Genomic DNA, 27,027 nt, shown 5'->3' with positions numbered 1-27,027 from the left:
ATGCCTGCAAGACAATTGGACTGGACCTCGACGTGGGCGCCAAAGGGCAAGACATGAGGAACTCGGGGTGCCTTAATTGAAGTGCAGCAAAACCACATCTGCTACGTGGCTTCCCTCTACCAAACCTAACTATAATTTCAATCTGGTCTACCAGAAGCAGCTCAAGGTAGAATTCGCCTGGTCTCTCGCATCGCAGGTGTTAGCCATGGCGAGAAAAAGTAATAGAAGCAACAAATACGTTTTTTTTCTTCTTCTAAATGACATTAAATGCAATTTGATAGCAATTTTGAAGCGTTTAATATATTTTCCACACAACCTGCTTGTAGGTAAAATATGTACATCTGCACAATGATCATGAATGAAGGACTCGTTAGATGTTTGAAATGGCCCTGAAAAGGACCGTTGGATTGGCTTGTGATCATTACAAGCAATTTACTTGGAGCTGGTGTACTTGGTCACAGCCTTGGTTCCCTCAGACACAGCGTGTTTAGCCAGCTCTCCGGGGAGGAGCAGGCGGACAGCTGTCTGGATCTCCCTGGAGGAGATGGTGGAGCGCTTGTTGTAGAGCGCCAGACGTGAAGCCTCGCCGGCGATGCGCTCGAAGATGTCAGTGACGAAGGAATTCATGATGCTCATAGCCTTGGATGAGATCCCGGTGTCGGGGTGGACCTGTTTGAGTACCTTGTACACGTAGATGGAGTAGCTCTCCCTCCTGGTCTTACGCCTTCCCTTCTTGGGTTTGGTAGCCTTGACAACGGCTTTCTTGGAGCCTTTCTTACCGGCCTTGGCTGGTTCTGCTGGCATTTTGAGAAGTGGTTCAGGTAATGGCTGAGTGACATGGAGCCGGGTGAAGTTGACTTTTGTATTCGTCTGTATGTAAATATATGTGTGCTGTTGCTACGATCGGATTGGTTTGTTGAGAGTGACGTAAGAGTTGTGGTTTTGAAATCGTGGGCGCGGAAGAGCTGTTAGGTAACAAGCTGAGGAAGTCGCCGCGCTTTTATTAAATTTTCAAATATAGCGCGGTTAAATCGAATGCAAATGAAAACTGACAGTTGCGTACCGTTTAAGGAGAAAGGAAAAAACATCAGAATCATCTTGATTGGCTATTATTTTAATTATTTATTTTGTTTCTACATTCAAAATTGTAGTGCAGAGAAACAGAAAAGTGCAAATGGCAACGTGAATTATGACTTTTTCGAGTTTTCTGCAGATTTACGATCATTGGGAAATTAAGAAAAAGTGACGTGAATCCTGAGGTGCACTTTATTATAGAGAAGCCATTTTGTTATATTTGGTTACGAGAAACTGAGATATATCTTTTAAATAATTCCCCAATTGGACCGATTGTTCGCCAGTGACTTTGACTCTACTGCTGTCGCTGGTGGTTCTTCTGCCATGGTCGCGTTCTCGCTTAAGTTCAGAGCAAGCCGTGACTCCGACTCGACTTTTCCACAGTCAGCGAGCAGAAGGCGGGACTTGGCACGTGAGAACCGTCGAGACTCAACCAGCCAATGCTCAGGCAGAACATGGACTCACTTTTTGTGTTAAGGTACATTTTAGAACACAAGAAGAGAAATCCGGGCCTCCATAAATGTGCTTCATTAACTTGAACAGTCCATCCAACGCTATTTATAGAGCTTATCCCATCTGACTTTTGGTGAGGAAAAAAAAACCCACTCAAGCACAGGGAGAACATGCAAGGCCCGAGTCGAGTGTCCAATTTCTCCTCAGAACTTTGGCAACCACTCGCCTACAAGAAAAAGTCTACTGGGCATCGAAATCCGCTGCCTTCAGGCCACTCCACCGTGTGCCCGTTAATAAATATGATTACAAGAAAACACAACACGCTGTGTGACGGAAGGTCAATCGAATCAGCTACGCGAGCACCCAAGGTGCCGTACCGAGGATGTTGTGTTGCTCCGTGATGTTTAACATCCAAAGCAGCCGTCGTTCTGCTCGTTGAAGTCTGATCGCCCCTCACTGCTTTTTCACACCCCTGTCTCGTCCCCCAGCTTCCGTGACAAGCGGAGAAACCGGGCCCGGCCGCGGCGCCCGTCCGTCCGATCCGGGCAGGAGGTTACGGCCCGCCGTGTTGGACGACCAAGGTTGCGGTTTGGGGGCGACGCATCGCGGGCTGTGGCTGATGGAGGACAACGTCTGCTGGCTGCCGTTCAGGTAGGACGAGTTGTTGGAGCCTTGCTGGCAGCGGTAGTTGTAGTACGCCTGCCAGCCCTGGCGCTTCCGCTTCCATCGGCAGCGGAGGATACGGATAAAAGCCTGGAATTGCATTGCAGTGCTTCGAATAATTAGTGATTATGCAAAATAGTGGGCAAAGCGGCTTCATACCTGCTTAAACTCACGACTGTAGCAGGGGTAGATGATGGGGTTCAGGCAACTGTTGAAGTAGCCAAGCCAGAAAATCACCTTAAAGAAGGTTTTGGGTGGACGCAGATTTTTGTTAAAAGAGCCTGAAACACACACATGAATACAATTTGAGAAGATCTGTGGAGATTTTGGTGTTACATTAAAGGTTGAGAGCCTGACAACAAATTTGAGTGAAAAGGTCAACTGCTATGTTAGCTTCTCATGCTAGCAACACTGGCTAATTTTGTTTATTCTTTTTGAGGAGGTCAGTTTTGTACTATCTGTTTTTGTTCTGCAATGGAAAAATTCACAATTGATATTCCATAGCTGGTTTTAGTGTGTTTTTTGGACCTTCAGCACTTATTAGAATTGGAAAACACAAGAGGTGACTGCTGTCTGATTGCCCGAGAACATTGGCCAGAATTGGTATTGAGCTGTTTTTTGCTGACCCTCAGGAATCAATGACACATTTGAGTCCATCTGTTCGACAAGAAGGAACATTGAGTGAAGATAAGAAGGAACATTGAGTGAAGATGTTGACTGTTAGCCAACTGGCTAGCTGCCATATGCTAGGAGAAGATTAGCAATGGAAGATGGTAAAATGGTGCAGTGGAGAGTTCTCGCCACTAGAGGGAGTATTTGCTTCCAACATCATTATCATCTCTAAGAATCTTCTCGTCCAGTTTGGATGTTAGTCCACCAGGTCCAAATCCCAGGTGAGTGCAGGTGCATGTCGGAGACTTTGGTGGGATTTCCGGGATTTGCCTCGGATGGGTATTTTATTTTTCCTAGATAAGAGATCTCTCGCGAGATGAATTTGTTCTCCTCCAACATGGACTTGTAAGGCCATCTTGTATCTCCGCCTGCTATCTCTGACTATATATGCCGAAAGCAAAAAAGCAGCCGCCCGCCACCATAACGAGTGTGTGGCATCATCTTCCCATCATGCATCACTGTCATCCTAACCCAAGTTTGGCTATTTCTTTCCTCTCACACAGGATGGTTCTATTTTAGCTTCATTTTGGGGTTCCAGCCTTGTCCTTCATGTCAACATTAGCATTCTTCTCAAGGAAATGTATGATGCTAACTGTAGCGTCAATCTATCCATCCATTTTCATTCAACTTCATTTGGCTCACTCAAAACGTCTTGACTGAAAGCCCGTCTTAAAATATTCCATTAAATGTTGAGCACATCTGAAAATGAGCATCACCGAGATCCACCTCAATAAACTTCGAGTCGTAAAATCGGCCATGCCATATGTTTTCGGTTTATGCCGCCATCATTTAAATTGACGTTTTCTTTTATTAGTGGAAACTTTTTTTTTTTTGGTCTTCCTTTCTTTTTTTTTTTTTCATCCGGAGTGCAGTTTTATTGAGCCCCAAAAGCAGTTCACGACTCAGCAGAAACGAGGCACGGGGAGACCAACTCAGCACTAAAACCGCAGCAGAGGTCAAAGCGCAGCTATAAAGCAATTTTAAGCGCCCGGCCCATAGATAAATAAATATAAATACGTTATATGATGAATAATGTATTCTGTCCTAAAGTTTTCCCAATGCGAGGGACATTTATAGATTGTTTTGGAAAAAATATTTTGAAATAAAAGCATTTTATGTTTAATCTTTGCTACTATACAGCCTGTTTTATCGCTTTATTTTATCATAATCGTGACTATCAAATATTCAGTGAGTTATAACTCTAATAGAGAAAACCCTGTAAATGATTTTTTTTTTTTTTCTAAAATCGTAAGCGATCGCTGGTGTAAATCTCCGTGTCTGAATTAGTTTTGTTATCACATTGCAGAACTAACTCTGACGGCGGATGTTTACGTAGCGCAAAGCTTCTGGCAGACATGTCACTGATGCCATCTCGTGTTTTAGTAGATCATAATCATAAAAAAAATAGGCGAGGGGGGGGGAATCTTAAATAGAATCAGATGTTACGCAATGTTACCCCAAACTTCAAATGCAAGTGCTTGAAGATGAGAGCTACGTACTGATAGGAAGGGCCAGGAAGAAGGGCAGCCAGCACAAGATGAACATCCCCACCACCACGCCTAGCGTCTTGGCAGCTTTCTTCTCCCTGGAGAACTTGAGCAGCTTGACGGTCAGCGTGCTGCGTCCGGTGGAGCTTGCTCCGCCGCTTCCGGCCTTGCACAGGTCCTGGATCTGCTGATTGCGGCAGTGGATCCTGAGAGTCAGCTCATTGGAGTCCTGCTGCCGTTCCTTCATCACGCCAGCCTCCAGGTTCTTCGTGGTGCGCTTTGCTACCACGTAGACGCGACAGTACATGGCTAGGATGACGGCCAGCGGGATGTAGAAGGAACCCAGCGAGGAGAAGAGGGCGTAGAAGGGCTCCTCGGTGATCACGCACTCTGTGTCGTCCTGCGGGACGGATGGAGTAGATTACCCCCAATGTTGAACGTACAAGAACTTGGACACACCCACCTGCGATGGCGGCTGCTTCCATCCGAGGAGCGGTCCGATGGAGATGACGATGGCCAGGATCCACACGCCCAGCATGGCGAGCAGCGCACGTTGCTCCGTCACGATGACCGGGTACTGCAGCGGGTAGCGCACGCCGATGTAACGGTCGATGGAGATAACGCAGAGAGACATGATGGACGCCGTGCAGCACAGGACGTCCACCGCCGCCCAAATGTCACAGAAGATGCGGCCGAAGACCCAGTAGTCCAGAATCTGCGTGTAAAAGCATTTTTGGTTTGGTGCATTTGGCCACAAGGGGGCAGTATAATACATATAAGATGAACTAAAGTCGTTTTTTTTGCAGATGATAAAGAATATATGCTGTTTGTTAAATTTTCTAACGAGGTGGTTTTGTTCAAAGATTTTGAAGTACATGTGGAAAGTTAGAAAAACCAAGAGTCCCCAATTGATATGAAATTGGATGTCTATCATATCAAGACGGAACAGTGAGATTGATTAAGAAGTCAGCCATGTTGGTTTGAAGCATCATTTTGAGGAATATACCAAGGTTTTATGAATCTCCGCTCGGGAAGTGTCCCAATTGAGCCACAAATTGAGCAGGTTTCCTCGACAATGGTGGATGTGATAATCACATAGATTATTTTTTTTTTTGCCTACGTTGTCCAATGAGGTTGGTGTTTGGCATAAAAGTTTGATGATCGTTTGGAGGCTGGGACATGACAAATAGGGTGCAAGGGCTCATTTTGTCACTGCTGGCAGCTTCGGGTTTTGTGGATGCAGTGGTTTGAAACTGCACTGCGACATAGGAAGAGTGTGGGGGTGCTCGAAGACTTTGGCCTCTATGAAATGAACGGACATAGCAAAAAAAAAAGTTTTTAAAGGCAAATCACAGTGTGTAGTTTGTATGTTCTTCTTGTGCTCTCCACAATCCAAAAACATGCATGATAACTATGGAAGACCAAAATGGAGAGCAGAAAGTTGAGTAACTCAACAGTACTTCTGATAAGCCAGCAGAGGGCGCAATAAATTCAGGCCCCACTAGTTGATCTCGCGCCTATAAAGGCTGCTGGGGTAATAATCATTTTAAAAGTAGGTGTAATTTGTAAAGAAAAAAATAACAAATAATAAAAATTAGAAGTACAATCATTTCAAAATTAAAAATAGAAATAATAGCAAATAAATAAAATAACTTAACTGTTCATTTAAAACAATAAATACAACTAAGCCAGAAGTTCACCCATGTACAAAACATTTAGGACTACTTCAATCTCTTTTGCGTTAGGAGGATTTTTTTTGTGCTGTACCATTGAAATGACTCATGTAAGTGCATTTTTTGAAGTGTTTAAATATCTGTGCATTAATTTGGATGAACACTTGGGCCTACTACACCTCTGTCATTTTAACCGCTTTTCATAATGCTGTCAATTGGAGAAAGTTTTTTTTTTAAAGTGGTCTAGAAGGTTTGAGAAGTCATAATTTGCAAGTAGGTTGGTTCTTCTGTCGAGTCAATCGTCTCACCTCGAGCGTGGCGGACACGGGCAGCACGGTGGTGCTGAGCAGCAGGTCGGCAATGGCCAGATTGATGATGAAGTAGTTGGTGGGCGTGCGCAGGTGGCGGTTGCATACCACCGACAAGATGACCAGCAGGTTGCCCACGATGGCGAAAGCGATGAACGAAGCCAGCACCATACCCACCGGCACGGCCCGGCTCAATTCCGGCGGGGCGTGCTTGCTGCGGTTGCCCGTGGCGTTCGAATCCGCCGGAGGCGCCTGCGAGCCGACTAAAGGCTCCAAGGAGCTGTTCGTCCACAAGCTCATGATGCCCGGCCAAGTCGGACCACCAGGAGCCGAGAAGAAAATAAAAATGTAATCTTGTGGCGGAATCCGGTTGCTTTGGGTTATTATCCGTGAAAAGTGAGAGTCTGGCGGTCCACCTTCCCCAGGGTGATCGGTCACGCTCCTGGCCGGGCTGCCGGAGCTCCACCTCGGCTACAAAAGTGCTGATTCAGTGGCGGGTCACTACGCCGTCTGTCCTTTTATGGTCCAAGTGTTTTAATGTGGGAAAGTTCCGACGAGAGGAGGAGATAGAAAGGAAGAGAGGAAGAAGAAAAAACACCCCCGCCTCTCCAACCTGCAGCATCCTTCACTCGAGTGGACATCTCCACCTCGCAGCCTCTCAAGCTGCACTGTGCGTGTGTGTTCAGTCGCATCGTTCGAAATCTTTTGGCGCAAACGTGCATTGGCGCATAATGAAGTCATAAAAAAATGCAGGCCCTCGTTGCAAATTGTTAGTGGTCGTTTGACCTTTCATTTCCACATATTTCAAATTGAACATATTGTAGGAGATGAAGTCGTGAAATAAGATCGAAAGGAAAGCATGGATGTTGAAAAAAAGCTAATTAATGGAAAGGTTAAAGCAGTATTTCAAAGTGGCACTTACATGACATTATCAGACGTGTAATATTTGTTGCATTCATATACTAACTGTTTTTCTTAACCCCTAAAATTACGTTCATTTTTTACTTTTATAAAACATGTCAAATATATTTTTTTAAAATAGGCTTTGTGTTGTGAATGCAAGAAAAGTATAAAAACAGTTTTGATGTATTCATTTCAAATCCTTTTTTTTTTTAATTCAATGTTTTACCAGGTAAGCCAATTGAGAGCACTTTCTCATTTACAATGGCATTTATTGTAAATAATACATTTATTATTTACATTTATTGTGCATTAATTTGTAAAATCGAATATATTTTTTTGCATTTTGAACCCGTTTTAATTATTTTTTTTAAAAAATGAAGCCATTTATCTCATCACATCATTAGTCTTATAATGGCATATTCCTGCACAGCCTGCACATGTTATGTACCGTTTGGCATTCCTTCACCATGAGGACATTGACGAGTCCATTTTCCTCTTTTTCCCTAAAGAATGTAGCTGCATTGTTAAATTACAACAGTGGATCAAGGCGGAGGAGGAGGAGGAGGAGACTGATTTAGCGGCTGTGGCTGCAGCAGCCATCCATCCATCCGCCCAGGCAAGCTTAACAACAAAGCTGCTGTCATCATTTGTCAGATAACATAGCGGCTGTAAAGTGGTTTCCTCATCAGGCTTGCCACGCTCCACTGCATTTGTACGCTGGAATTCAAAAAAAGCCTCACCTTCATCCCAACACATTGGAGGAACATGGACCACTGAGAACTCCTGACTAACATTCAAGTTCAGTGTGTAGCTTTCAAATCAATACTTAACATCCAAATTCAGTTCTGACCTGTAGGGGGCAGTCTTTTATTACACCCAGCTCTTTGTTGAACTGCTCAGAGCAACACTCGGGGTCAACTCCCATTTTCAAGATGTTCACAGATTGCCGCTACTTTACCACACACGCAGCAGCATCAACAAATCCAAACCCTTCCAAATGCTCACAGGAGTCAATTGTTTTGTATGAAGACACAAAGACTCGGCCGCCATGACAGCTTGGCCGCTCGGCTAATTGTCACCCCGTGGTGGTGTTTACTGTTCCGCTCGTCGAGTGTCTTGGGCTGATAGCAGCTTCGACCGATAGCTCATTTCTCAAACGTGTCATGAGCAAGTTTGCTTGAGGCGTTTCTTTGATAAAACACCACAACACACTCACACACGAAATAAGTTATTGTGTATGTGTTAATTTGTTCAATAGGCCATAGGCCGAAACAAGCCAGCACTGCCTGCCAATGCATCTTGGATGCGGCTCAATATTCCGCCGCAGCTATCCGCTTGATCATAATTGAATAAATTCATACGCGTCCCTTTGCGCTTGTTGGCTGCTTCGCTGTCGGTACCACTCTCACATTCCGATGAAAGACAATCAAACAGCCGCAGCAGAACGAAAGACGCTAATAACCGCTGTTGTTTTTGTCGTGTCATGTTAGCGTTAAGCTAGCAGACTTTTATTGGATGAAATGATTCGGTTTGGCGGAGCAATTTGTTTACATATTTTATTTTTAAGGTGTCCGTTTTGCAGTAAATGGAGTTTGAGAGATTGTCCTGGTGTTCCTAATATTTTGGCCAGACAGCGTATAATACAGCTTGCCTTTGGCGGCTTATCAAGCATGTGAATCATTTCATTAATCAAAAATATGACTTCTTGAGATGATGTGATTTTTGGGCTTTTTTTTTTCAAGGGGATCCGGATGGGCTTGCAAGCGACGTGTTCCCACGGCCCGCAGCGTTGCCATGGTACCGAAGCGTCTGTCGTCATGCCAAGTGTTTTCGAACAGACAAATTAACACCATTATTTCGACAGCTTATCGCTGTTTGATGTTTGCCTACGGCGGATTTACATAATGCAAATAATGACAACAACAAAAAAAGGCCTATCAGGTTAGCTGAAGACTGAAAATTGTCCAAACGTGACGAGGACAAGAGTGTTTATGGACCTGTCCAGTTGGTTTCCAGGTTTTGGAGAAACAGCCAGCTCAGTTACATATTTTGTTATTTATTTCTAAGGTTAAAGCAGAGCAACCCAAGAGCGCCGACTGTCTCGCGGACAATCGCGCACACACACACACACACACACACACACGCACACACAGAGGTCAAATGGAGCTTTTACTGCTTTTTACTGTTTATGTCTGAAGCCATTACTGCCGTTTGTTATTTGTTACTGCCGCATAAACGCATCAGACGTCAGGCGCTCTGTCAGAGGTGACGTGTCGTATCGTTCAAGCGAAGCTCAAACTTGCCTCCATAGAAGGGAGCAGGGGTGCATTCCAGCTCTGGATTTTGATTAAGATTAAATCATCTTGCTTTTAGGGAATGTTTGCCGGCTCACGCAGGGTAGATTGGTTAAGCGGAATCATAGCTGCTTTTTTGTTTTTTTTCCTCCTGAAATTTCTCTTAGAGCACCAAACATTTGGACATATGATATTTAACATCTATTCTTTATCCTCTGCAAAGAATGACTCATATTAGTGCTGTACTGATGAGAGGAGTTGAGAGGTCTTTCACTGTCTGTTGCTCAAATACTTTCCAGCTGTTTTCTGAATCTAAACATCTTGGATTTGAAGTTAGCTGATCCATCTGATAAAAAAAAAAAAATCATGTTAAACTGTCTAAAGCACTTCTCCAGCGTGCTGTCCTAAAAGAACATCTCAGGTTCAAAAAAATAAAAAGAAAAGAAAATTTAATACCACCAAATTTGGAGATACCTGCTGGACCAAGCTCCAAATTTAGCCTCCCCCCCCCTCCAATACTTGCACTCAGTCGGCAGAGACGCAAGCCTCCGTTCTTGGATAAACCCTCGGCCGCGAAAGTTATTTGTTGTGTTTCCCTCTCGGGGGCAGTTTGTCTTGCGCCGGCCCGGCCGGGGCTGAGTTATGTCGGCGGGGAGCGCTCGCTCGGGCAGCTGCCGGGAGTTTGACCGCTGATGGATGGACGAGGTTGAGGATCAAGAAGTGTCGTACTGCAGGGGAAAGCAAAGCTAGCAGTAACTTTTATTCATTCCTACATTTCTTTAAAGCCTCTGAAATTCTCATTCAGACCCCAAAATGTCTTACAAACTGATTGGCTTTTTTCCCTCTGAAACAAAAATCCATTTAGTCAAAGTTAGCCGAGCCAAGTAAAATAAAAAAATAAAAAATCTGGCCTTTTGAATGATCTTTTTGCAGATGATCATGGTGAGGATAATGGTGTTGATGTTTGGCAGGTGGGAGGGGGGGGGTCAGTGTTGAGATGATGAAGACGAGGCCAGATGGTGCCTTGAATAACAGCTTGAAGCTGTGGGCTTGTTTTTTGCCTTAAAAAGATGTCTCACACACACACACACACACACACACACACACGAGCACGCAATCGGCCCAAACTATTTTTAATCCCCGCTGAGAACTTTTCCGCTGTGTTCATTTTTTATCGTCTTCACGTGTTCTTTTTGCAAGTCTGAGTGACGGCTATTCAGCCGAGTGCCGCAATTAGCGCTGAGCACTAATTAGCATAAGACCTCCAATGCTAATTTGATTTTATTTGACATTTATTCCAATGTTTGGACTGTAGCTTTAACCTCAATTTTGATGTAAAGTGCTTGATAATCCCTGCCGTAAAAGCACGACTGTAAAGGATTTCAATTTGAGCAAAAAGAACGAAAGACCCTCCAAAATCACCTTCGAAAAAATATTTCATGCCACAGTAAAACTGTCTCGCGTCCGACTGTCCTGTTCCGTCTTCCCGCCTCCCGATGTTCCTTCTGCGCCATCTGCCCCTTTTCTTGTCTCTTTTATTACAGCGTCCGTGTCTGACTGCCTGGTGGCGAAATTAGCATCCCGCAAACAAACCCGCTGGCTATGCTAATGACGTGCAACAAAAAAGGCTCATGAACGTCGGCGGACTGATCAGTATTCAGATGACACTCAGGACGCGTGAACACCTTCATTTGCACTGAGTAACCAACAATATCACCAAAGCAAGTTATATTTCAGCGGGGGGGGGGGCATTACCCCCTTAAACCCCCCCCTTAGTTCCGCCACTGCTGATGAGTTACAAACAGAAATTTGTATTGGACCTGATTAGATTAAGGTGAGCCTTTCATGGCCGTCGTTCCGGCGACCACCTGTCGGCTGAAGCTGGTAGAGGTCAGAGGTTAACCTGGATAATGATGATGATGTAACGGCGTGGCTTTACAAAGCGCCTCCTCTTCCTCAGCGGGGGCTTTGTTCCCGACGCTCTTGATGTTTTTCTAAAGGTGACGCCAGGCGACATGATGTTCCGTAGCCCAAATTAGGCGGAGTGTTGTTTTGTATTCACGGCCACACACACGTTGACGCAGAAGCCTTCTGCGTCTTTAACCTGAATTGTGAGTATGTAGGTCACTTGCGTCATTTTATTACGCCATGTTCCTGACATTCAATTTGTGGTTGTTTTTCTTCCTTCTACAAAGCTTTTTCTAAATGTAAATGTAAATCAATTTGATGTCATGGGAGTTGGTTGGCTCGTCCATACATCCAACGCAGTATTGAGTCAATAAAGTCGTGTTTGTCTTTCCCGATGAAGAAATCTAATTTCATAGGAATGAAGTCCATCATGAGAATGGCTGACCTGTCACCTCCGGATGATCATTAGACAGGCAGAAGTTTCAGAAACGAAAGCAGCTGATGTTTATTTTGTCCGTGTGTTTCTATTCCTGTTTTTTTTGGACAACAGAAACTGCTTCTAAATATAAGATCGAATGGAAAAGGGAAGCAATGAGCTTAGTCGTCTGCTTGGCCCTTGCCTCGTCGGTCCGTCCGTCTCATGGGAGCGCAACGGTGAACATGCTGCTGCTTCTCCGGCTCTCCGTCATCACCTATGTCGCCGCAGGTGAGTACCAACAAAAAATTGCTCGAGAAAAGTTACGATTTTTGTCCAATGAAACGCATCAACTGATATTTGGGGGTTTGTGATTATTTATTTTTTTTACCATGTCAGATATAGAGAAACATAAAAAAGATTAGATGCATATTTTTATCAGTGTGGGCAGGTCCGGCGGAGACGGTGCTGGGCGTGGCCGGGAGGAGGGTGGCCCTGCCGTGCCGAGTGGCGACGGCCAAGCCCGGAGACGTGCACGTGTGCTGGGGGCGGGGCCAGCCGGCTGTCTTCTCCTGCCACAACATGCTGCTCAACGCGGCGGGCGCGCGGGTCACGTACAAGACCTCGTACAGGTACGCCGCGACGCTTTTGAATCGCGTAACCCTCATGGTTTCCATGGTTACCCCTCTCCTCCCCTTCTGCAGGTACTCATTGTCATCCACCCCAAGCGGGCCGCCTGCTCTCTCCATCTATAACGTGCGTTCTTCCGACTCGGGCCTGTACCACTGCCGGGTTCAGCTGCCGGGACTCTTCAACGACAAAACCTTCTCCGTGTTCCTCATCGTCCTTAAAGGTCGGTTCATCATCAAACCTATCCAAAACATCCTTAATCCTCAAATTCCTTCAAGTGCAGGAAACCTGAACGCACCGCCGACTACCCAAGGTGGAACTTTGGAAGCAGGGACAGGAAGTGATGTCACGCAGATATTGTGGGACAGCACGGTCGACGACACAACCGGACCGGCGGTTGCCCGTGTTCAGGTGTGAGCAACAGAATTCGGACGCAGATGACCCAATTTGATGCTTTGCTGACGTCTCTGCAACAGGCACCCGTTCGGCGACATGATGGCAACAATCTCCCCATGTTCCTCGGAAACACACTCAGGATGGCTTTCATCGTCTTCATACCGGCCGTGATACTGACTGCGGCCTACAGTCAGTACACACCAAAATTCAAATTTGAAAATTTGACTTTTCAACCATTGCACATTTCAGTTTAGCGTGGGCTCCTCGGCACAGACTGCATTTTCTCATTTTACATTGTTCCTTTCTTGTCATTTGATTTTGGCTGCAGGAATGAGGAGGTCCATTCGTAAAGTAACGATTGATGATGACAGCCAATCAGAAGCGGCGGAGGACGACGTGGCTCTCTAGACTCAAATGGCGCCTTTGGTTTTGTTTTGACTGTCAAAATGAAAATGTAGTGAGAAAAATCAGCCTCAAAATCATAAAAAAATCATTAAGAAAAATCATAAATAGTACATATTTTTTTCTTTTCTTTTAACCAGTAGAGTGAAATTTTTTAACAAACGTGACCGCACAACCATCAGGAAGTGAAACCCAAGTGCCTTTGTTACACAGGAAGCTGATTAGAACACAAAAATGAAGTCATATGCCAATTCTTAAAAGGTCATCATTTAAAAAAAAAAAAAGAATCACCACACGCATCAAGACATCTGCACGCTCATCTTATTCTTCCGTCGGACGTGAATGATGAACATCATATTGATGTTTCTGGCCGGGACCGCCAAGAAAATGAGGACACGCTTCATTGCAGTGCTCTTCTGTTGCCTCCTCACAGGTATCCTGTTTTTATATTCTTTTAAAAAAATGTCAGTATTGTTTTTCATCCTCTAATTGTTTTTTCAGAGTAAAAAAAAAATGTTCAGCTAGCTTGGACTATCAAAATGAAGTCTTTAGTGAACTTTAATGGATTTTATTGTTTCATATTTCTGTCATTAGACAAATTAGTGAAACCTTCCAAATAGTAAAAATCTTAATTATTTTAGAAACATTTGCTGTATTTGTTTATAGCTGCAAAATGCTGGTGTCAAAGAACTCCTTTTGTCTAAATGACGCTATTTAACTCACTTTAGCATTACTTGTATTGATTGCTAATACAACAATTTGTTGAGTAACTGAGTCTAATGTGTGTTTCTGTGCTTTAGGCTGTGAGTCCGAGTACAAGTCATCCATCGCAGGTCAGAACGTCACGCTGACATGCACGTATGACATACGTAAACACGGACGTGTGGCGGCCTGCTGGAACCGAGGAGATTTGCCGATCATGGGTAGCTGTACAGACCAGATTGTTGCGACCGACGGGTCGAGAGTGACTCAACAGAGCGGCAAGTACAAGCTTCTGGGCCGGCTGACGAACGGGGACGTTTCACTGACCATCCTGAACGTGAAGAAGGAGGACGCTGGAAAGTACAGCTGTCGGGTTGAGGTCCTTGGTCCCATGAATGATGAAAAACACTACTTCGAGCTGATCATAAAAGACGGTGAGAAAGTCAGTCCACCTAACTTGTAACACTTATCTTGTCGTAAATGAAATAATAAATAATATCCATCATACAGACACACTACACGTGGATTTGATGATGAAAAGTAGCTGCTCCTCATTTATAAAACAGTCAATATCATTTTTTTTTCTGTATCAGCCCCTCAAACTACAACTTTAAAGACTGTCACGTATGCGAAGAGCATCAGCACACCAGATGCAACAAAAACTCCAAATCAGAGTGAGTTTTTTTAAAAACTTTTAAAGCTTGTCTATTAGTTGCTGCAAGCAGCAAACGAAAAGTGTCATAACACGTAATATCTGTATGTAAATATACTTCGAAAGGTGGACGCAGCTGGGCTAAAACACTTTCACTTCCTTTTTGCAGTTCAGATGACCTCCTCAGAAGGCCTCCAAACTTCCTCTTCTTCAATCAGCTTCAAAACCGAGGTCAGACATTCATGTATGACCCAAATTGTAAACACCATATGTACTGGGAATAATCTCTTTTCAGTTTTTCTGAATATTTTCACATTTTGTCTTCATATACAGAAGCGTGATGTCCCAGCGTGGGGAGTTGCGATGGGTGTCCTCTTTGGGCTGATTCTTCTTGGTGCTGCCATCATCATCATCATCATTATCAGTAGGTCACTTAAAAGAAAAATCTGAAAATGTGCCCTAATCTGTTTGTCTTAGAAAAGAGGAAAAAGAGGCCATAAGAAAGAAAATGTAGCCTAGAATTGAAACTAATTTTTTTTGTCTTTATCTTCAGGCAGAAGAAAGCGCCGCCTCAACAAAATGTAAGTTGGCCGTTGTGGTTTGCCACATTTCTGCTTTTCATGTGTTGTCGTTATATATATGGTTTAGAAGTTCTGCATTTTTTAGGTTACATATAGTCATCATGACGCATCGACCGAAAGGAGAATGAGTCACATTGTATAGAACAGCTCTGGGAAACTCAGACAGGGCAAGAAGTGCGAACTACTCAGCAGATTCAGTAAAAATAAATAAATAATGCTTCACCTTTTCTTTCAGCTCTGGCAATGACGCTATCAGGCTAATGACAGCAGTTATTGAAAATTTAGCAAAACAGCTACATATTCTTTAAATGGTAAACACCAACTCCTTTTAACTTAGCTACAGAATCAACTGATTTGCCACTGTTGAATGTGTTGCAGTCATCAGCAGCATCCGTCCGTCCATTCGGTGCACTTCAGCTCTACGTTGTCGTCTTCCCACCACGAAGCTGCGACCGCAGACAACATCTACCAGATGGACACAAATGAATATGACACTATATACTCTGAGGCTTCCACCACCTATGCATTGCCATTGCGGCGAGGCCTCACTTGACTGACAGGCTTCATCAGAACATTTTCTTTGCATTATTTAAAAATCATCTGTTGCAAGGAACACAGTTTGTTTTATCCCTCCCATGTACATTTAAACATTAAAACACAGTTTTGAAACAGAGTGCATATAAAGCATAAAATGTATGGAAAATTGTATATTTTATTTTATTTTATTTTATTTTATTTTATTTTATTTTATTTTATTTTATTTTAACCACCTGTTGCAAGCTGTTGTTACTCTCCGATCCGATAGGGGCGCTGTATAACTCTGTCCAGTCCCGTTTTCGAAGAAGACAAGCACATGTGTTTTTCCCTGTTCCCAACCAGCTTCACCCGACTCCGCAACTAAACGGGCTTTATTAGTTAAACAAAGGCGATCGATATTTGTTTTTTGCTATCGAACATGACGAAAGTGAAGAAGGAAAAGGTGGCCAATGACGAAGAGGTACCGGAGGCCAGCGGTCACGAAAAATCTGAGAAGACTTACCAAGAGTTGGTCGCCAACGTGAACGCCATCTCGCAGCCGCTTGCCACAAGGAAGCTCAGCAAGAAACTCTACAAATGCGTCAAAAAGGGTAAGCTTGATCATTTAACCTGTAATATTTTCTGCACATTTTTGACGCGCACTATGGAGCGGTAATGCAAACGTTGCGACACTGTCGTAAATAATGCGTTTATAACGTCAGATCTCTCTCTCTCTTTTTTTTTAATGACTGTTTCAAATGGTGACAGCGTCCAAATTGAAGAATATCCGCAGAGGAGTGAAAGAAGTTCAGAAGTTCATTGGAAAAGGGGAGAAAGGGTGAGACATGTTATCTTTATTCCGTCCCCAGGTTTGTGATTCAATTATTCTAATATCAAGACCAGAATTTTAAAGTTTGTGTGTACATACCTTGGCCACCAGCAGTATAATAAAAACACACAGTACTGGAAGAAGTTTGCAGAGGATAAAAAAAAACAAAAAACAAGTCTGATAGTTTTGTAATGTGTGTTGCTGCACCATTGACCCTGTGGTGTTTTGGTTCAATATGGAATTCTCTTGTTTGAACAAATGATCACCATCTATTGACATGAAATAGTCACTCTTAACTTGAGGTACCACTGTTATCGAAATTGCCCTGGATTTTTCTTATCTTTTGTTTCTTGTTCAGCATCGTGTTGTTAGCCGGCGACACGCTGCCCATCGACGTCTACTGCCACCTGCCGATCATGTGCGAAGACAAAAACCTGCCGTATGTCTACATCCCTTCCAAAATGGTGAGACTCTCCTCGCGACATAAATACACCATCTTTCCACTCAAGTGTCCCTCAACCAATTGAGAGGCTTTGTGGCTAATCTATTGACTTCTCTGCAGGACTTGGGCGCGTCCGCCTGCTCCAAGAGGCCCACCTGCGTGATCATGCTCAAACCTCACGAAGATTATCAGGAGGCGTACGACGAGTGTCTGGGAGAGGTGACCACCATGCCCAAGCCCTTATGAGCTCCGCAATCCATCCAATGGGACAAGCGATGCATCACCTCCAGTTCAAATGCTGGAAATGAGTTGGAAAGTGACGGGATATTTAATTTTACATCTTGACAGCTTTTTTTTTTTTTTTTTTTCTACTTCTGAATTAGTTTTATGTTTTTTGTGTGTGTTTTTTAAATAAAAAAACTAATTCACACCTGACACGCTCATTTGTTTTATGATTAATACAAATAAAAATTTTAATCCAGGTCTAGAAATGAAAAACCCTGTCACAATTTGACTTTTGCTTCAAAGCAACTTGTTATTAAAACAAACAAAATTATACCTGAAAAGTAAAACTGATTCGATATTTTAACTTCAATGGTAAATGTGTATTTTGAAGTCTTATTTTGAAAAGGTGCGGAAAACGACCGGAAGCACTTCCTGTCCGGCACATTGTCGCTACATCTTCAACTTCTTTCACATCACTTTCGCTGAATAATGGCCACGTTTTTCGGCGAGGTTGTGTCCGCTTTTTCTCGGGCTGTGGAGGAAGACGACGAAGAGGAGCTCGACGAGGACGAAGAAGACTCCCAAATCCGCAGAGAACTCGAGGAAAAGAGGTAAACATGAGGCTAGCTAACCTAACCGGCGAGGGGAGAGACGATAGTATGAGTTAGCAGAAAGCACAGACAAGTTGACGCGAGATTTCTTTCACATATTAAAGCCAAATGTCTCGACTTAAATCTAGTCAACAACCCTGTAATGAAATAAAACAATCAATGCATCGCACATCAATGTGCACACCCTTCAAAACAAACTTGCTGAGGCATCATCAAGTTGCCAAATTACAATGAATTGTGTGATTCGCAAATGTTAATCTTCTCTAAGACTGCCGCTCCGTTTACATTTTGACTTTGACATGATAGTGTTTTAGCTGATGCTTGACAAACTGGGTAACTGTTAACAAGTTAGCATTTTGCAGCTCTACCTAGTGTTGAGTTTTCTAAATCGTTTATTCCTCATCAGGCAGGTTCACCTCAATTGGAATCCCGCAGTGTGTGATGCCTTGAAGACCGGAGACAAGCTGACCTGCTCTCATTTCATCCTTGCTGTGGGACACAACGCTTCCAGTAAGCACACAACACATCAAAAACGCTAACAGGACTGTCCCATGCAGACTTGATCGCTGACGTCTTATCTCCGCCAGGGTTTTTGTCGGTGTACGTTCTCGCCTCGGAAAAGTGGGACGCGGTGGGACGTGCTTCCGTGTGGAATGAGAAGAACCGGCCAGGAAGCGGTGAGCAGTCGTGTGTCTTCTATCGACACAGGGACGAGCCGTCGGTGAGTTAACGGAAAAAAAAAACATTTCATCCATTCACTCCTCAGTTGATCCATGTTATTATTTTTTCCTTTCTAGGTTCTTATCTGCCAATTGACGTGCTACGTTGCTGAAGATCAGCAGTTCCAGTGGGCAGAAAAGGTATTTTTATTGATGTGTTTTGACAAAAGTAAAATTGTCAAAATGCTCGTTTCTGAATTTTCGTTTGGCGTCTGACTCCTTGCAGGTGTTGGACTGCCTGGAGCACAGAGAATTGCACGTGGCAGTGCTGTCGGACAGCTCCGTGGCAGACTACAAGAGTGCCGAGTACCTCGGCGGCAACTCGGCTCCCTTTCTCCGCTCCCTCCACACGACCACCTTCAACGGGCCGCCCGTGTGCCCGGCCTTAGAGCAGCCTAACATTCTCACTGGACTGCCAGCTGCAGGTAGCACCGTCAAACAGTGATGCTTTAATGTAGCCCATTGTTTTGGAATCATTTCCTTACGATATGTCCTACTGGCTCATTAATTAGTGTTGAACCACTGCCAAGTCCACCGCATCCCCGCCGTCGTCTACCAGTGCTTCACTGATGTCATCGGCACCGACTCGGTCAGCATGGAAACCTACAAACCGGCGCTTGTCAACCTTGGACCGTCCATAAAGGTTATTTGCGCTTCTATGAGCTTTGTTTCTGCATTTTTGGTGAACGACAGAATTGAGAAGGCCTCAAAGTATGTGTGAATAAATTAATGATTATGGGGAGGTCTTAAAATGGCCTCTGAAGTTCATTTGCTAACAGCTCCTTGAAAAGGTTTGATCTACATCTATGAATTGTTTCATTGTGTTCAAATTCTAATCTTTTGCACTCTTTCTCTTCTCAGTTGGATCATTGTCCAAGCTCAGATGCCCTCCAAAAGATTGTCAGAACCAGAGACCCCCAGAGTAATCTTTACATCTGAAACTTTGTATGTGCTAAATATTGGGCTTTTTTTTTTTTTTTTTTAAATCGTAAAATAAATGTGAACAAAACGTGTGTGAGCCGTCATTACAGTCATAAAGCATTATATGACTTAGATCTGTGATCTTTTTACAGTAGTTGTGGTGAAATGCGGCTCCAGTCCGTAAGGGGCAGCCGAGAGCCATTGCAATTCTCACAAACAAAAAGACAAGCGAGCGAAACTTAAATCTCTAACGTCGCTTTGACACAAACAAAATGATGTAAGTTAACAATTGTATTATTTACTTTAACAAATCGATGTTAACGTAACATTCATGCAAGTCTATGAAACAAGCTTAACTCAAAACTCGCGAGTTTCCTTGCGCGAGAGTTGGTGATCTCTTAGCAACGATCATGCTCGCTAACCGGGCGACAATGGCGAAAAAGACTCGGAAGATCGCTGTCAACAAGCGGGGCAAAGAATACGTATTCAGCAAGATGTTGGCCGAGCGGAACCAGCCGATCGTGGCCGTGGGAGCATGGGTGGAGGATGGCCAAGAGTTTGAAGAGCATCCGTGTGTGAGTGCTTGAAGCTTGTTGTCAAACGCAGCCGTTACTTGGCCGCATTGCATTTATTTTTTCCCCTCATATTTTATAACGTTGAATTTGATAAAACATCAATACACCTCCCTTAGGAGTTGGCTTCTTACACTGACGAGCTCCAGGCGGAGAAGCAGAGGGCGAATGAAGAAACCCTGCGAAGATTTCAAGCGCAAGTCCGCCATCGTGTGGCGATAATCAGCAAGAGGAAGCGACAGGTAGCACATTCACTGGTAAAGTTGTGTAAATATGTGACATTAATTTGGATTGTGTGTAAATGAGGTGTCTGTACTAACAGGATCTTCAAATATTTTGTGCAGGCTTCTGTTAACATGGGAATCCCAAAACATGTGCCAGGAAAGGCAAACATAAATGAGGTACAGTTAAGGATGAGACAGATTTTCTGACAACTGACGTGCTTTTTAAGATTTTTTAAATGATTTTTTTTCCAGGTCCGTGACAGTACGAGACAGGTCCGACTCAAACTGGCAGCATGCCAGACCAGCCAGTCCACCGACGAGACGTCAGAGTCTTCCACAGACAGCTCCAAGATCTCACTCGCCGGACATGTGAGGATTACGTGTCCCCACTTCCATAATTCCTTTTAAATAACAAATTGCCATTGTCCTCAATAGATGACTGAATGTGACGCCCTAAGGGAGGAGCAGGAGGAGGAGGATTCTGAAGATGATGATGAGGAAGAGGAAGATGAATACAGAAGCCACCTGCGACACCCAGTAAGCAGTTGCAAATCTGGTTTGGTGTGTTCAACCACATTCAAGTGTCAATTTTTAACATTTACATGTCCGCCGGGAATCAAGAGAACAAAATATAGTCCTGACTCATTTAGTTCCTCTTTATCTCAAGACTGACAACATTAAATATAACCCCCGAACTTCACTTTTCTTTAAATAATTCCAATCAGGTCAAGCAAAGAGAGCGTGTTGTGTTAATCCCCTTTGATATTTTGATTTTGACCACCTTTTAAGGAAGTTACAATTGTCGCAATTTTTATCTACTGTGCAAAAGTCTTAAATCACAAAATTAAGTCAACGTGCCAGAAAAACTGCCTCACGGTCCAAACTCTAATCTGGTTTCAGACAAGTGCATGCGAGTGGGACGCGGCGATGTCTGACTCGAGAATCTCGAAGATCCTTTGGACTTTACAGGACCAGGAGGAGTTGAGAAGACAGGTGAGTCATTTAAAAAAGAATAAAATAATCGGTAAAATACCGACGTACTTCTTTTTTTACAGCGCCAGTTGCAGTTCCTGATGCACCGCCGCCACTACATGAACGTCGAGCGGCAGCGCGTCAAAGAAAACAACCAGCACCGGAAGCACCTGAAGAAGACAGCGAGGTGACGACGGAACGCAACACCTGATCATCCCTCACAACAAAGTGGTTGAGTCTCTCTACTTCTTAAGCTCATTTAACTCTTACACCTCCCACCCCGAAGGATCAAAGCGGACAAGGAAAAGGCTCGCCTGGAAGAGGAGCGGCAGCTGGAGCGTACCCGGCAGCTCACGCATGTCCGGCAGCACCTAGAGGAGCGAGAGATGCTCATCCTGGAGCGCCTCAAGCTGGAGGACGTAGAGAGAGCGGCCTATCGTGAGAAGAGGAAACGGGAAACCAAGAAAGGGATAGTGACCACCAGGTAATGAGGAGTTACCCGTCCTTGTTGATTGTGTAATCCCCATTGATTTGCGTACAGGTACATCGATGCTCTGAGATCCCAAGTGCGGGACCGAATGGCTGACAAGAAGTTGGACCTGCCACCACTGTGCTGCTGTGCGTCCTCTTTCTGGGACTCGCACCCCGACACTTGCGCCAACAACTGCGTCTTCCACAACAATCCCAAAGGTACTGCCGGTCGCCGACAACACTAACCAGACTTTGCAGCGAAGAAGAAAAATCCCTCTAACAAAAACATTGTTCTCTTGGCAGAGTACGCGCAGGCACTACATGCAGCTGTGTCCAGTTTGGATTTAAAGTAAAAAAAAATACTGAGGAGATGGAGATCAACCATCAAATCATAAAATTACTCAAAATAATTAAAAAATATGTTTTTTAATCCACTACCTTCATGAGACCAATTCAAATCATTCCATTGTCAGATCATTGTATATCATTCTTTGTCATTCTATATTCTTTCTTTTTATTAGACTTCTCCACTTCATACACAAATACACATCCAGAAAATGTATTCTCTACTTAATTATTATTATTTACAAAAATGTGTTCTATTTTCTGTGGTTGTTTACAATTCGCGACTCTTCGACGACTTCCGGTCTTTTTTTTGTGACGTCACCCTCCTCCGATCACGTGTCGCCAGGGACGGTTCGTGACTCCGTCTGGAAAATCTTGTGGAATAACCAACCGCTATTAATAAGCACTCCTCGCAGCTGCATATCACCTCGGAGGGTTTTTTTTTCGCAAGCGTTGATATTCTTCTGGAGGTCGGGCTGACTCGTATTTAAACTCTGCCACTATGGAGAACGTCGTCTGGATGTTGATGGACATCGAATCCCACCAGGAAGCCCAGTGGCCGCTTCTGTCCTCTAGCAGCAGTTAGCATTAGTTTTCCACTTCGGGCAGTGCCTTAAATGTCACTTTTTGAAAGCATAGCAAAACAAGTAAGCAGGGTTTTTTAATTTTCACTCAAGAATTCATTATACGAGCGTAACAACACGCAAATAAGCAGCCCATTGACCTCAGCGGTGCCTTCACGGTCTCATCGACGCTTTTCACCATGACTGGAAGAAGCATTTGAGTGTTTTTTATTTTTTCGCCTGACAAAAATTTTCATCGACCATGAAGGCTTCCCTGGCCCCCGGGATTCGTTGCATCACGTCTTTTTCTCGGGATAGCTGGTGAGTTTACAATATGTTTTTCCCCCCGCAGTTTTTCAGTCTGTGAACGTCTCATTCTCTGGGGTGGACGGACGACTTGTCCTTATCTCCCCGGGGCTTTTAATGATTTACCTAACTACATCAATATAGACAATCAATACACAGCAGTAAACACAATTCCTTATTTATATTTGACGATGTTTGTCATAGTTTGTGCTCGCCCTCGGGGTTTTACTTGCCTTACCAGCTAGAAACTCCCATCGCACCAGACTCGGTTAAGAAATGTTCTTTTTCTACATCTTCCTTACTGGCATCAATTTCCCCTTTATAAAATCAATAGGCTGGGCTAAATAGAGATATATGTAGTATTTAAGGGATTCGGCCGAAATGAGTGACCCAATTGTGGCTTTTATAGCACGAAAAGAACATCGTTTCATCCTACTTGGACGGCGGCATGGTACGTTAATGAATGACGAGGCGTTGATAAATAATCACTTTTTGTAATGCAGTTTCGTTAAAGGAAGAGTGAACACTATGGGAGCATTTTCTTCATCAAAAAAATCTTTATACATTTTGTATTTGTCATGTTACCACAACTGTAATAAGTGTCATTCATGATAACGATTATTTGATCTCCATGTCTTCCTGCCCAGGTATCGAGGCTTCATCCTGTTGCTCACCTTCCTCTTCTACACCGCCTACCACCTGTCTCGGAAGCCCATCAGCATCGTCAAGGTAGCTAAGAAACCCGACGGCGTGTGATCGCCCGCACTTTGCGAACCCGCCTCTGTGTTTTGCCAGAGCGAACTCCACCGAAACTGCAGCGGCGTCATTCGCCCGGCCGACGTCAACATCACCAACAATGTCACCTGGTGCGACTGGGCTCCTTTTGGTGAGTCCCAAATAAGACACACACACACTGTTTGTTTGACACTCAACGTGTTATCTGTCCAGACCAGGACAACTACAAGACACTCTTTGGGGTGTTGGACAACTCCTTCCTGGTGGCCTACGCCATCGGCATGTTTTTCAGGTTGGCTTGAAACTTTCCGTCAATTCCGCCAAGCAGGCAAAGTAGAAATATGTACCGGCCGTGTCCGCAGTGGGATATTCGGGGAGCGCCTGCCGCTACGTTACTACCTGAGTTTTGGCATGCTGATGAGCGGCTTGTTCACCTGTCTGTTCGGCCTCGGGTTCTACTGGAAAATCCATTCCTTGGGCTACTACGCCGTCATCCAGGTACGTTGTCCGTCATTAGGAACATGAGTTAGCGCTTTCACGTGAAGACATCTTTTATTTTTGTTTTTACCATTAGTGTAGTACCCGACTCAAACGATCAGGCCTCTTGCTGATGAGCTGATCATTTGAATCGTGTGTTGGCGTGGAAAAAATATGCTCGATAGGGCCAGAGTTGAGTCAGTCAAGGCTGTCTTTGTCAGCTGACTTGTGTTTGCTGTTGAGTAACATGACTAGAGTCACAAGTCAGGGGTTGCACTTGAGCAGGGTCAAAAGTCAGATTTTTCTTTTTCCTGGACTCATCTGTGTCCCCTCCATCATCCCCCTGCAGGTGTTCAACGGCTTGATGCAGACTACCGGCTGGCCGGCTGTGGTGGCCTGCGTGGGCAACTGGTTCGGAAAAGGGAAGTAAGTACCTCCAGTGAACCCCTCCCCCCCTCCCCCATCCACGACCCAATTAGTGATGACTCTGCATGAGTCGCATTTCGACACATCGGCGAGACTCGACTTAACAAATTCCCACCCCGAGCGCAATAGCGCTACTTCCCAGAAGTGCCGGCGAGCAACGCCGCTCCTTGTTTCACATTACAATCAAATGTTGAGCTGAGTCACCATCCCTGGGAGGAAGTTCCACTCTGTCCAGACATCTAGAAGAGCGACGGCCTTTTTTTTTTAATCCAGATGAAGCTTTTAAATTGTCCCAAAGTTTGCCCACAATTTTGTGACATTGTAATAATGAAACACTTAAAAGCCTGCAAGGTAGTGGTGAGTAGATTAAGTTGGATTCATGTTGTGGCGACCCAATTGCAATTGAAGCTCATGCGTGTGATCTGTCGCCAGGCGCGGCTTCATCATGGGCGTGTGGAACTCGCATACGTCGGTGGGCAACATCCTGGGCTCACTCATCGCCGGCGTCTTCGTCTCGTCGGCGTGGGGCCTCTCCTTCATCGTGCCGGGCATCATCATCGCCTCCACCGGCGTCCTTTGCTTCTTCTTTCTGGTCGAGAGTGAGTTCCTTAATCGCCGACTCTGAGTTCTTGCCCTCCTCCTAACCCGTCCTTCACCTTCATCCAGAACCCGAAGACGTCGACTGCAGCCCTCCTCAGCATCACGTGAGCATCGACAGGGCCGGCGAGCTTGCGCGTAGAGCGACCGTGTCAGCACGTGTGTGTGTTTGTGCGTCAGAACGACTCGGAAAATGAAAGTGGTGAGACCGAGCCTCTCCTGCAGAGTCCGGCGCACGTGGCCAATGGTTCCGTCGTCGTCGACACGCCCGACGACTCCGCCGGACACTCGGAGGCCATCAGCTTCTACGGAGCCCTCAGCATACCCGTGAGTTTAACGTCAGGACAAACGATGTTGAATGTTTGAGTATTTCCCGAGCGTGAGATTTGCGTCCCGCAGGGCGTGGTGGAGTTCTCGCTGTGTCTGCTTTTCGCCAAGCTCGTCAGCTACACGTTCCTCTACTGGCTGCCGCTCTACATCTCCAACGTTGGTCGGTGTTCAACCACACACACACACACACACTTGACCAGCCTGATTCACGCCTGTATGTCCTTCAGCGCATTTCGAGGCCAAAGAAGCCGGAGACATGTCTACGCTTTTTGATGTGGGAGGAATTGTGGGTAAGTTCTGAGTTAAAAAAAAAAAAAAATCCCATCCTGATATGATTTTACGGTGGTGCTTGTTTCACCAGGCGGCATCATGGCGGGCCTCGTGTCCGACTACACCGGCGGGCGAGCCACCACGTGTTGCGTCATGCTGCTCCTCGCCGCACCCATGGTGAGTGTCACGTTCTCAGTCATCACCAATCAAGATGAATTATCAACAAACCTTCCCGTCGCAGCTTTTCCTCTACAACCACATCGGACAACGAAGCCTCGGCACCACAATTGGTAAGAGAGAAAAATGGATGCCGCACTTTTGTTATCCATGAATATTTTTGATTTAAAGGAAATTGGTATTTCCTTAGGTATGCTCTTGCTTTGCGGGGCCCTGGTCAACGGGCCATACGCGCTCATTACCACTGCCGTATCTGCCGACCTGGTAAGATTTCTTACATCTATTTTTTATCAATCAAAATGACATCTGAATGTTGCATGATTTTTTTTTTTTCTCTAGGGCACACACGAGAGCCTGAGAGGCAACTCCAGGGCGTTGTCCACGGTGACGGCCATCATCGACGGAACGGGATCAGTGGGTAAGAGATGGCCGTCTTCTCGCCCATTCGTAAATGGATGTCAAATTGTCACTCATGCCACGTGGGTGCCGCGCGCAGGGGCGGCGCTGGGCCCTCTTTTGGCCGGGGTCATCTCGCCGTCGGGCTGGAACAACGTCTTCTACATGCTCATCTCCGCCGATGTGCTGGCTTGTTTGGTAAGGAACAAAAATCTGTCTTGCAACACATGTGACTTGACGGGTTTCGTTGTGCAGTTTCTGGCCAGGCTCGTTTACAAGGAAGCTCAAGGTTGGTGCGGACGCATCCCGAGAATCAGAGGGTGAGCAGTAGCGAAAGGGCGCCAAGTCTAGACCGCTTGTTAACGGGGGGCAATTCATCCATGCTGTCTTCTTGCAGGTACAAGGAAACTTAAATGGAGGAAACACCAGGGCGTCAGCTACGTCACATCAGCGCTTCACCGACTGGGACTCATCATCAAGCAAAAACGTTGTCTCTCAAGACACTTTTTAAATGACTAACTTCACTCTGCCATGCTTTTATCAGTAAAGTGTACATACAAGACTTGGCTTTACTGTCGTTATTGGGGATTTCCCTCCCATAAATGAAGTATGCTCAGTATTAGTGACTGGAAAGCCTTATCATTTATAAAATCATTTTTAAAAAAAAAAAAATACTAAAACCTTACTACA

The 27,027-nt window shown here is 44.8% G+C and overlaps 8 protein-coding genes across 11 annotated transcripts; 6 read left to right on the top strand and 2 right to left on the bottom strand.

The window, feature by feature from the left end:
• Positions 1 to 38: 38 nt before the first annotated feature.
• LOC133167690 (histone H2B 8-like) lies at positions 39 to 820 on the bottom strand. Its single transcript, XM_061298526.1, has one exon. The coding sequence runs from the start codon at positions 802 to 804 to the stop codon at positions 433 to 435; it is 372 nt and encodes a 123-aa protein (XP_061154510.1). The 5' UTR covers positions 805 to 820; the 3' UTR covers positions 39 to 432.
• Positions 821 to 1,107: 287 nt separating this feature from the next.
• adra1ba (adrenoceptor alpha 1Ba) lies at positions 1,108 to 6,843 on the bottom strand. The gene is made up of 5 exons (XM_061298529.1): positions 6,331 to 6,843; positions 4,813 to 5,064; positions 4,362 to 4,749; positions 2,350 to 2,471; positions 1,108 to 2,280 (listed from the first exon to the last, which is right to left on the bottom strand). Exons 1-5 carry the CDS (start codon positions 6,628 to 6,630, stop codon positions 1,981 to 1,983), a joined length of 1,362 nt encoding a protein of 453 aa, XP_061154513.1. The 5' UTR covers positions 6,631 to 6,843; the 3' UTR covers positions 1,108 to 1,980.
• Positions 6,844 to 11,986: 5,143 nt separating this feature from the next.
• Positions 11,987 to 13,414, top strand: havcr2 (hepatitis A virus cellular receptor 2). The gene is made up of 6 exons (XM_061298518.1): positions 11,987 to 12,141; positions 12,293 to 12,482; positions 12,555 to 12,703; positions 12,764 to 12,891; positions 12,957 to 13,065; positions 13,205 to 13,414. Exons 1-6 carry the CDS (start codon positions 12,027 to 12,029, stop codon positions 13,282 to 13,284), a joined length of 771 nt encoding a protein of 256 aa, XP_061154502.1. The 5' UTR covers positions 11,987 to 12,026; the 3' UTR covers positions 13,285 to 13,414.
• Positions 13,415 to 13,551: 137 nt separating this feature from the next.
• LOC133167681 (hepatitis A virus cellular receptor 1 homolog) lies at positions 13,552 to 15,882 on the top strand. Its single transcript, XM_061298517.1, has 7 exons — positions 13,552 to 13,711; positions 14,079 to 14,414; positions 14,574 to 14,654; positions 14,802 to 14,863; positions 14,966 to 15,056; positions 15,186 to 15,213; positions 15,592 to 15,882. The coding sequence occupies exons 1-7, from the start codon at positions 13,621 to 13,623 to the stop codon at positions 15,764 to 15,766; spliced, it is 864 nt and encodes a 287-aa protein (XP_061154501.1). The 5' UTR covers positions 13,552 to 13,620; the 3' UTR covers positions 15,767 to 15,882.
• A 109-nt stretch (positions 15,883 to 15,991) lies between these two features.
• nhp2 (NHP2 ribonucleoprotein homolog (yeast)) lies at positions 15,992 to 17,435 on the top strand. The gene is made up of 4 exons (XM_061298524.1): positions 15,992 to 16,340; positions 16,498 to 16,567; positions 16,917 to 17,022; positions 17,121 to 17,435. Exons 1-4 carry the CDS (start codon positions 16,169 to 16,171, stop codon positions 17,244 to 17,246), a joined length of 474 nt encoding a protein of 157 aa, XP_061154508.1. The 5' UTR covers positions 15,992 to 16,168; the 3' UTR covers positions 17,247 to 17,435.
• A 206-nt stretch (positions 17,436 to 17,641) lies between these two features.
• Positions 17,642 to 19,559, top strand: psmg1 (proteasome (prosome, macropain) assembly chaperone 1). Its single transcript, XM_061298519.1, has 7 exons — positions 17,642 to 17,836; positions 18,243 to 18,346; positions 18,424 to 18,557; positions 18,634 to 18,696; positions 18,782 to 18,980; positions 19,068 to 19,198; positions 19,417 to 19,559. The coding sequence occupies exons 1-7, from the start codon at positions 17,715 to 17,717 to the stop codon at positions 19,492 to 19,494; spliced, it is 831 nt and encodes a 276-aa protein (XP_061154503.1). The 5' UTR covers positions 17,642 to 17,714; the 3' UTR covers positions 19,495 to 19,559.
• Positions 19,560 to 19,674: 115 nt separating this feature from the next.
• ccdc15 (coiled-coil domain containing 15) lies at positions 19,675 to 22,152 on the top strand. Of its 3 annotated transcripts, none has more exons than XM_061299804.1 (10): positions 19,675 to 20,051; positions 20,168 to 20,290; positions 20,393 to 20,449; positions 20,525 to 20,641; positions 20,708 to 20,833; positions 21,173 to 21,265; positions 21,328 to 21,431; positions 21,531 to 21,728; positions 21,786 to 21,934; positions 22,019 to 22,152. In XM_061299804.1, the coding sequence occupies exons 1-10, from the start codon at positions 19,887 to 19,889 to the stop codon at positions 22,066 to 22,068; spliced, it is 1,182 nt and encodes a 393-aa protein (XP_061155788.1). In that variant the 5' UTR covers positions 19,675 to 19,886; the 3' UTR covers positions 22,069 to 22,152. The 3 variants fall into 3 exon arrangements, with proteins under 3 accessions (XP_061155788.1, XP_061155789.1, XP_061155787.1); XM_061299805.1 differs by having other exon boundaries at positions 20,168 to 20,305; positions 20,708 to 20,809; XM_061299803.1 differs by having other exon boundaries at positions 20,168 to 20,305.
• A 217-nt stretch (positions 22,153 to 22,369) lies between these two features.
• Positions 22,370 to 26,899, top strand: slc37a2 (solute carrier family 37 member 2). Of its 2 annotated transcripts, none has more exons than XM_061299802.1 (18): positions 22,370 to 22,944; positions 23,577 to 23,658; positions 23,725 to 23,815; positions 23,878 to 23,956; positions 24,027 to 24,162; positions 24,491 to 24,567; positions 25,000 to 25,166; positions 25,234 to 25,271; positions 25,390 to 25,491; positions 25,564 to 25,654; positions 25,722 to 25,784; positions 25,856 to 25,941; positions 26,006 to 26,054; positions 26,132 to 26,205; positions 26,281 to 26,359; positions 26,438 to 26,535; positions 26,593 to 26,657; positions 26,735 to 26,899. In XM_061299802.1, exons 1-18 carry the CDS (start codon positions 22,886 to 22,888, stop codon positions 26,748 to 26,750), a joined length of 1,452 nt encoding a protein of 483 aa, XP_061155786.1. In that variant the 5' UTR covers positions 22,370 to 22,885; the 3' UTR covers positions 26,751 to 26,899. The 2 variants fall into 2 exon arrangements, with proteins under 2 accessions (XP_061155786.1, XP_061155785.1); XM_061299801.1 differs by having other exon boundaries at positions 25,345 to 25,491.
• Positions 26,900 to 27,027: the final 128 nt, after the last annotated feature.

This window comes from Syngnathus typhle, linkage group LG15 (assembly GCF_033458585.1).
Source record: "Syngnathus typhle isolate RoL2023-S1 ecotype Sweden linkage group LG15, RoL_Styp_1.0, whole genome shotgun sequence".
NCBI classification, from domain to species: domain Eukaryota; kingdom Metazoa; phylum Chordata; class Actinopteri; order Syngnathiformes; family Syngnathidae; genus Syngnathus; species Syngnathus typhle.
Note: the sequence above shows the minus strand (reverse complement) of the source record. Positions and strands in the feature narration are given on the sequence as shown.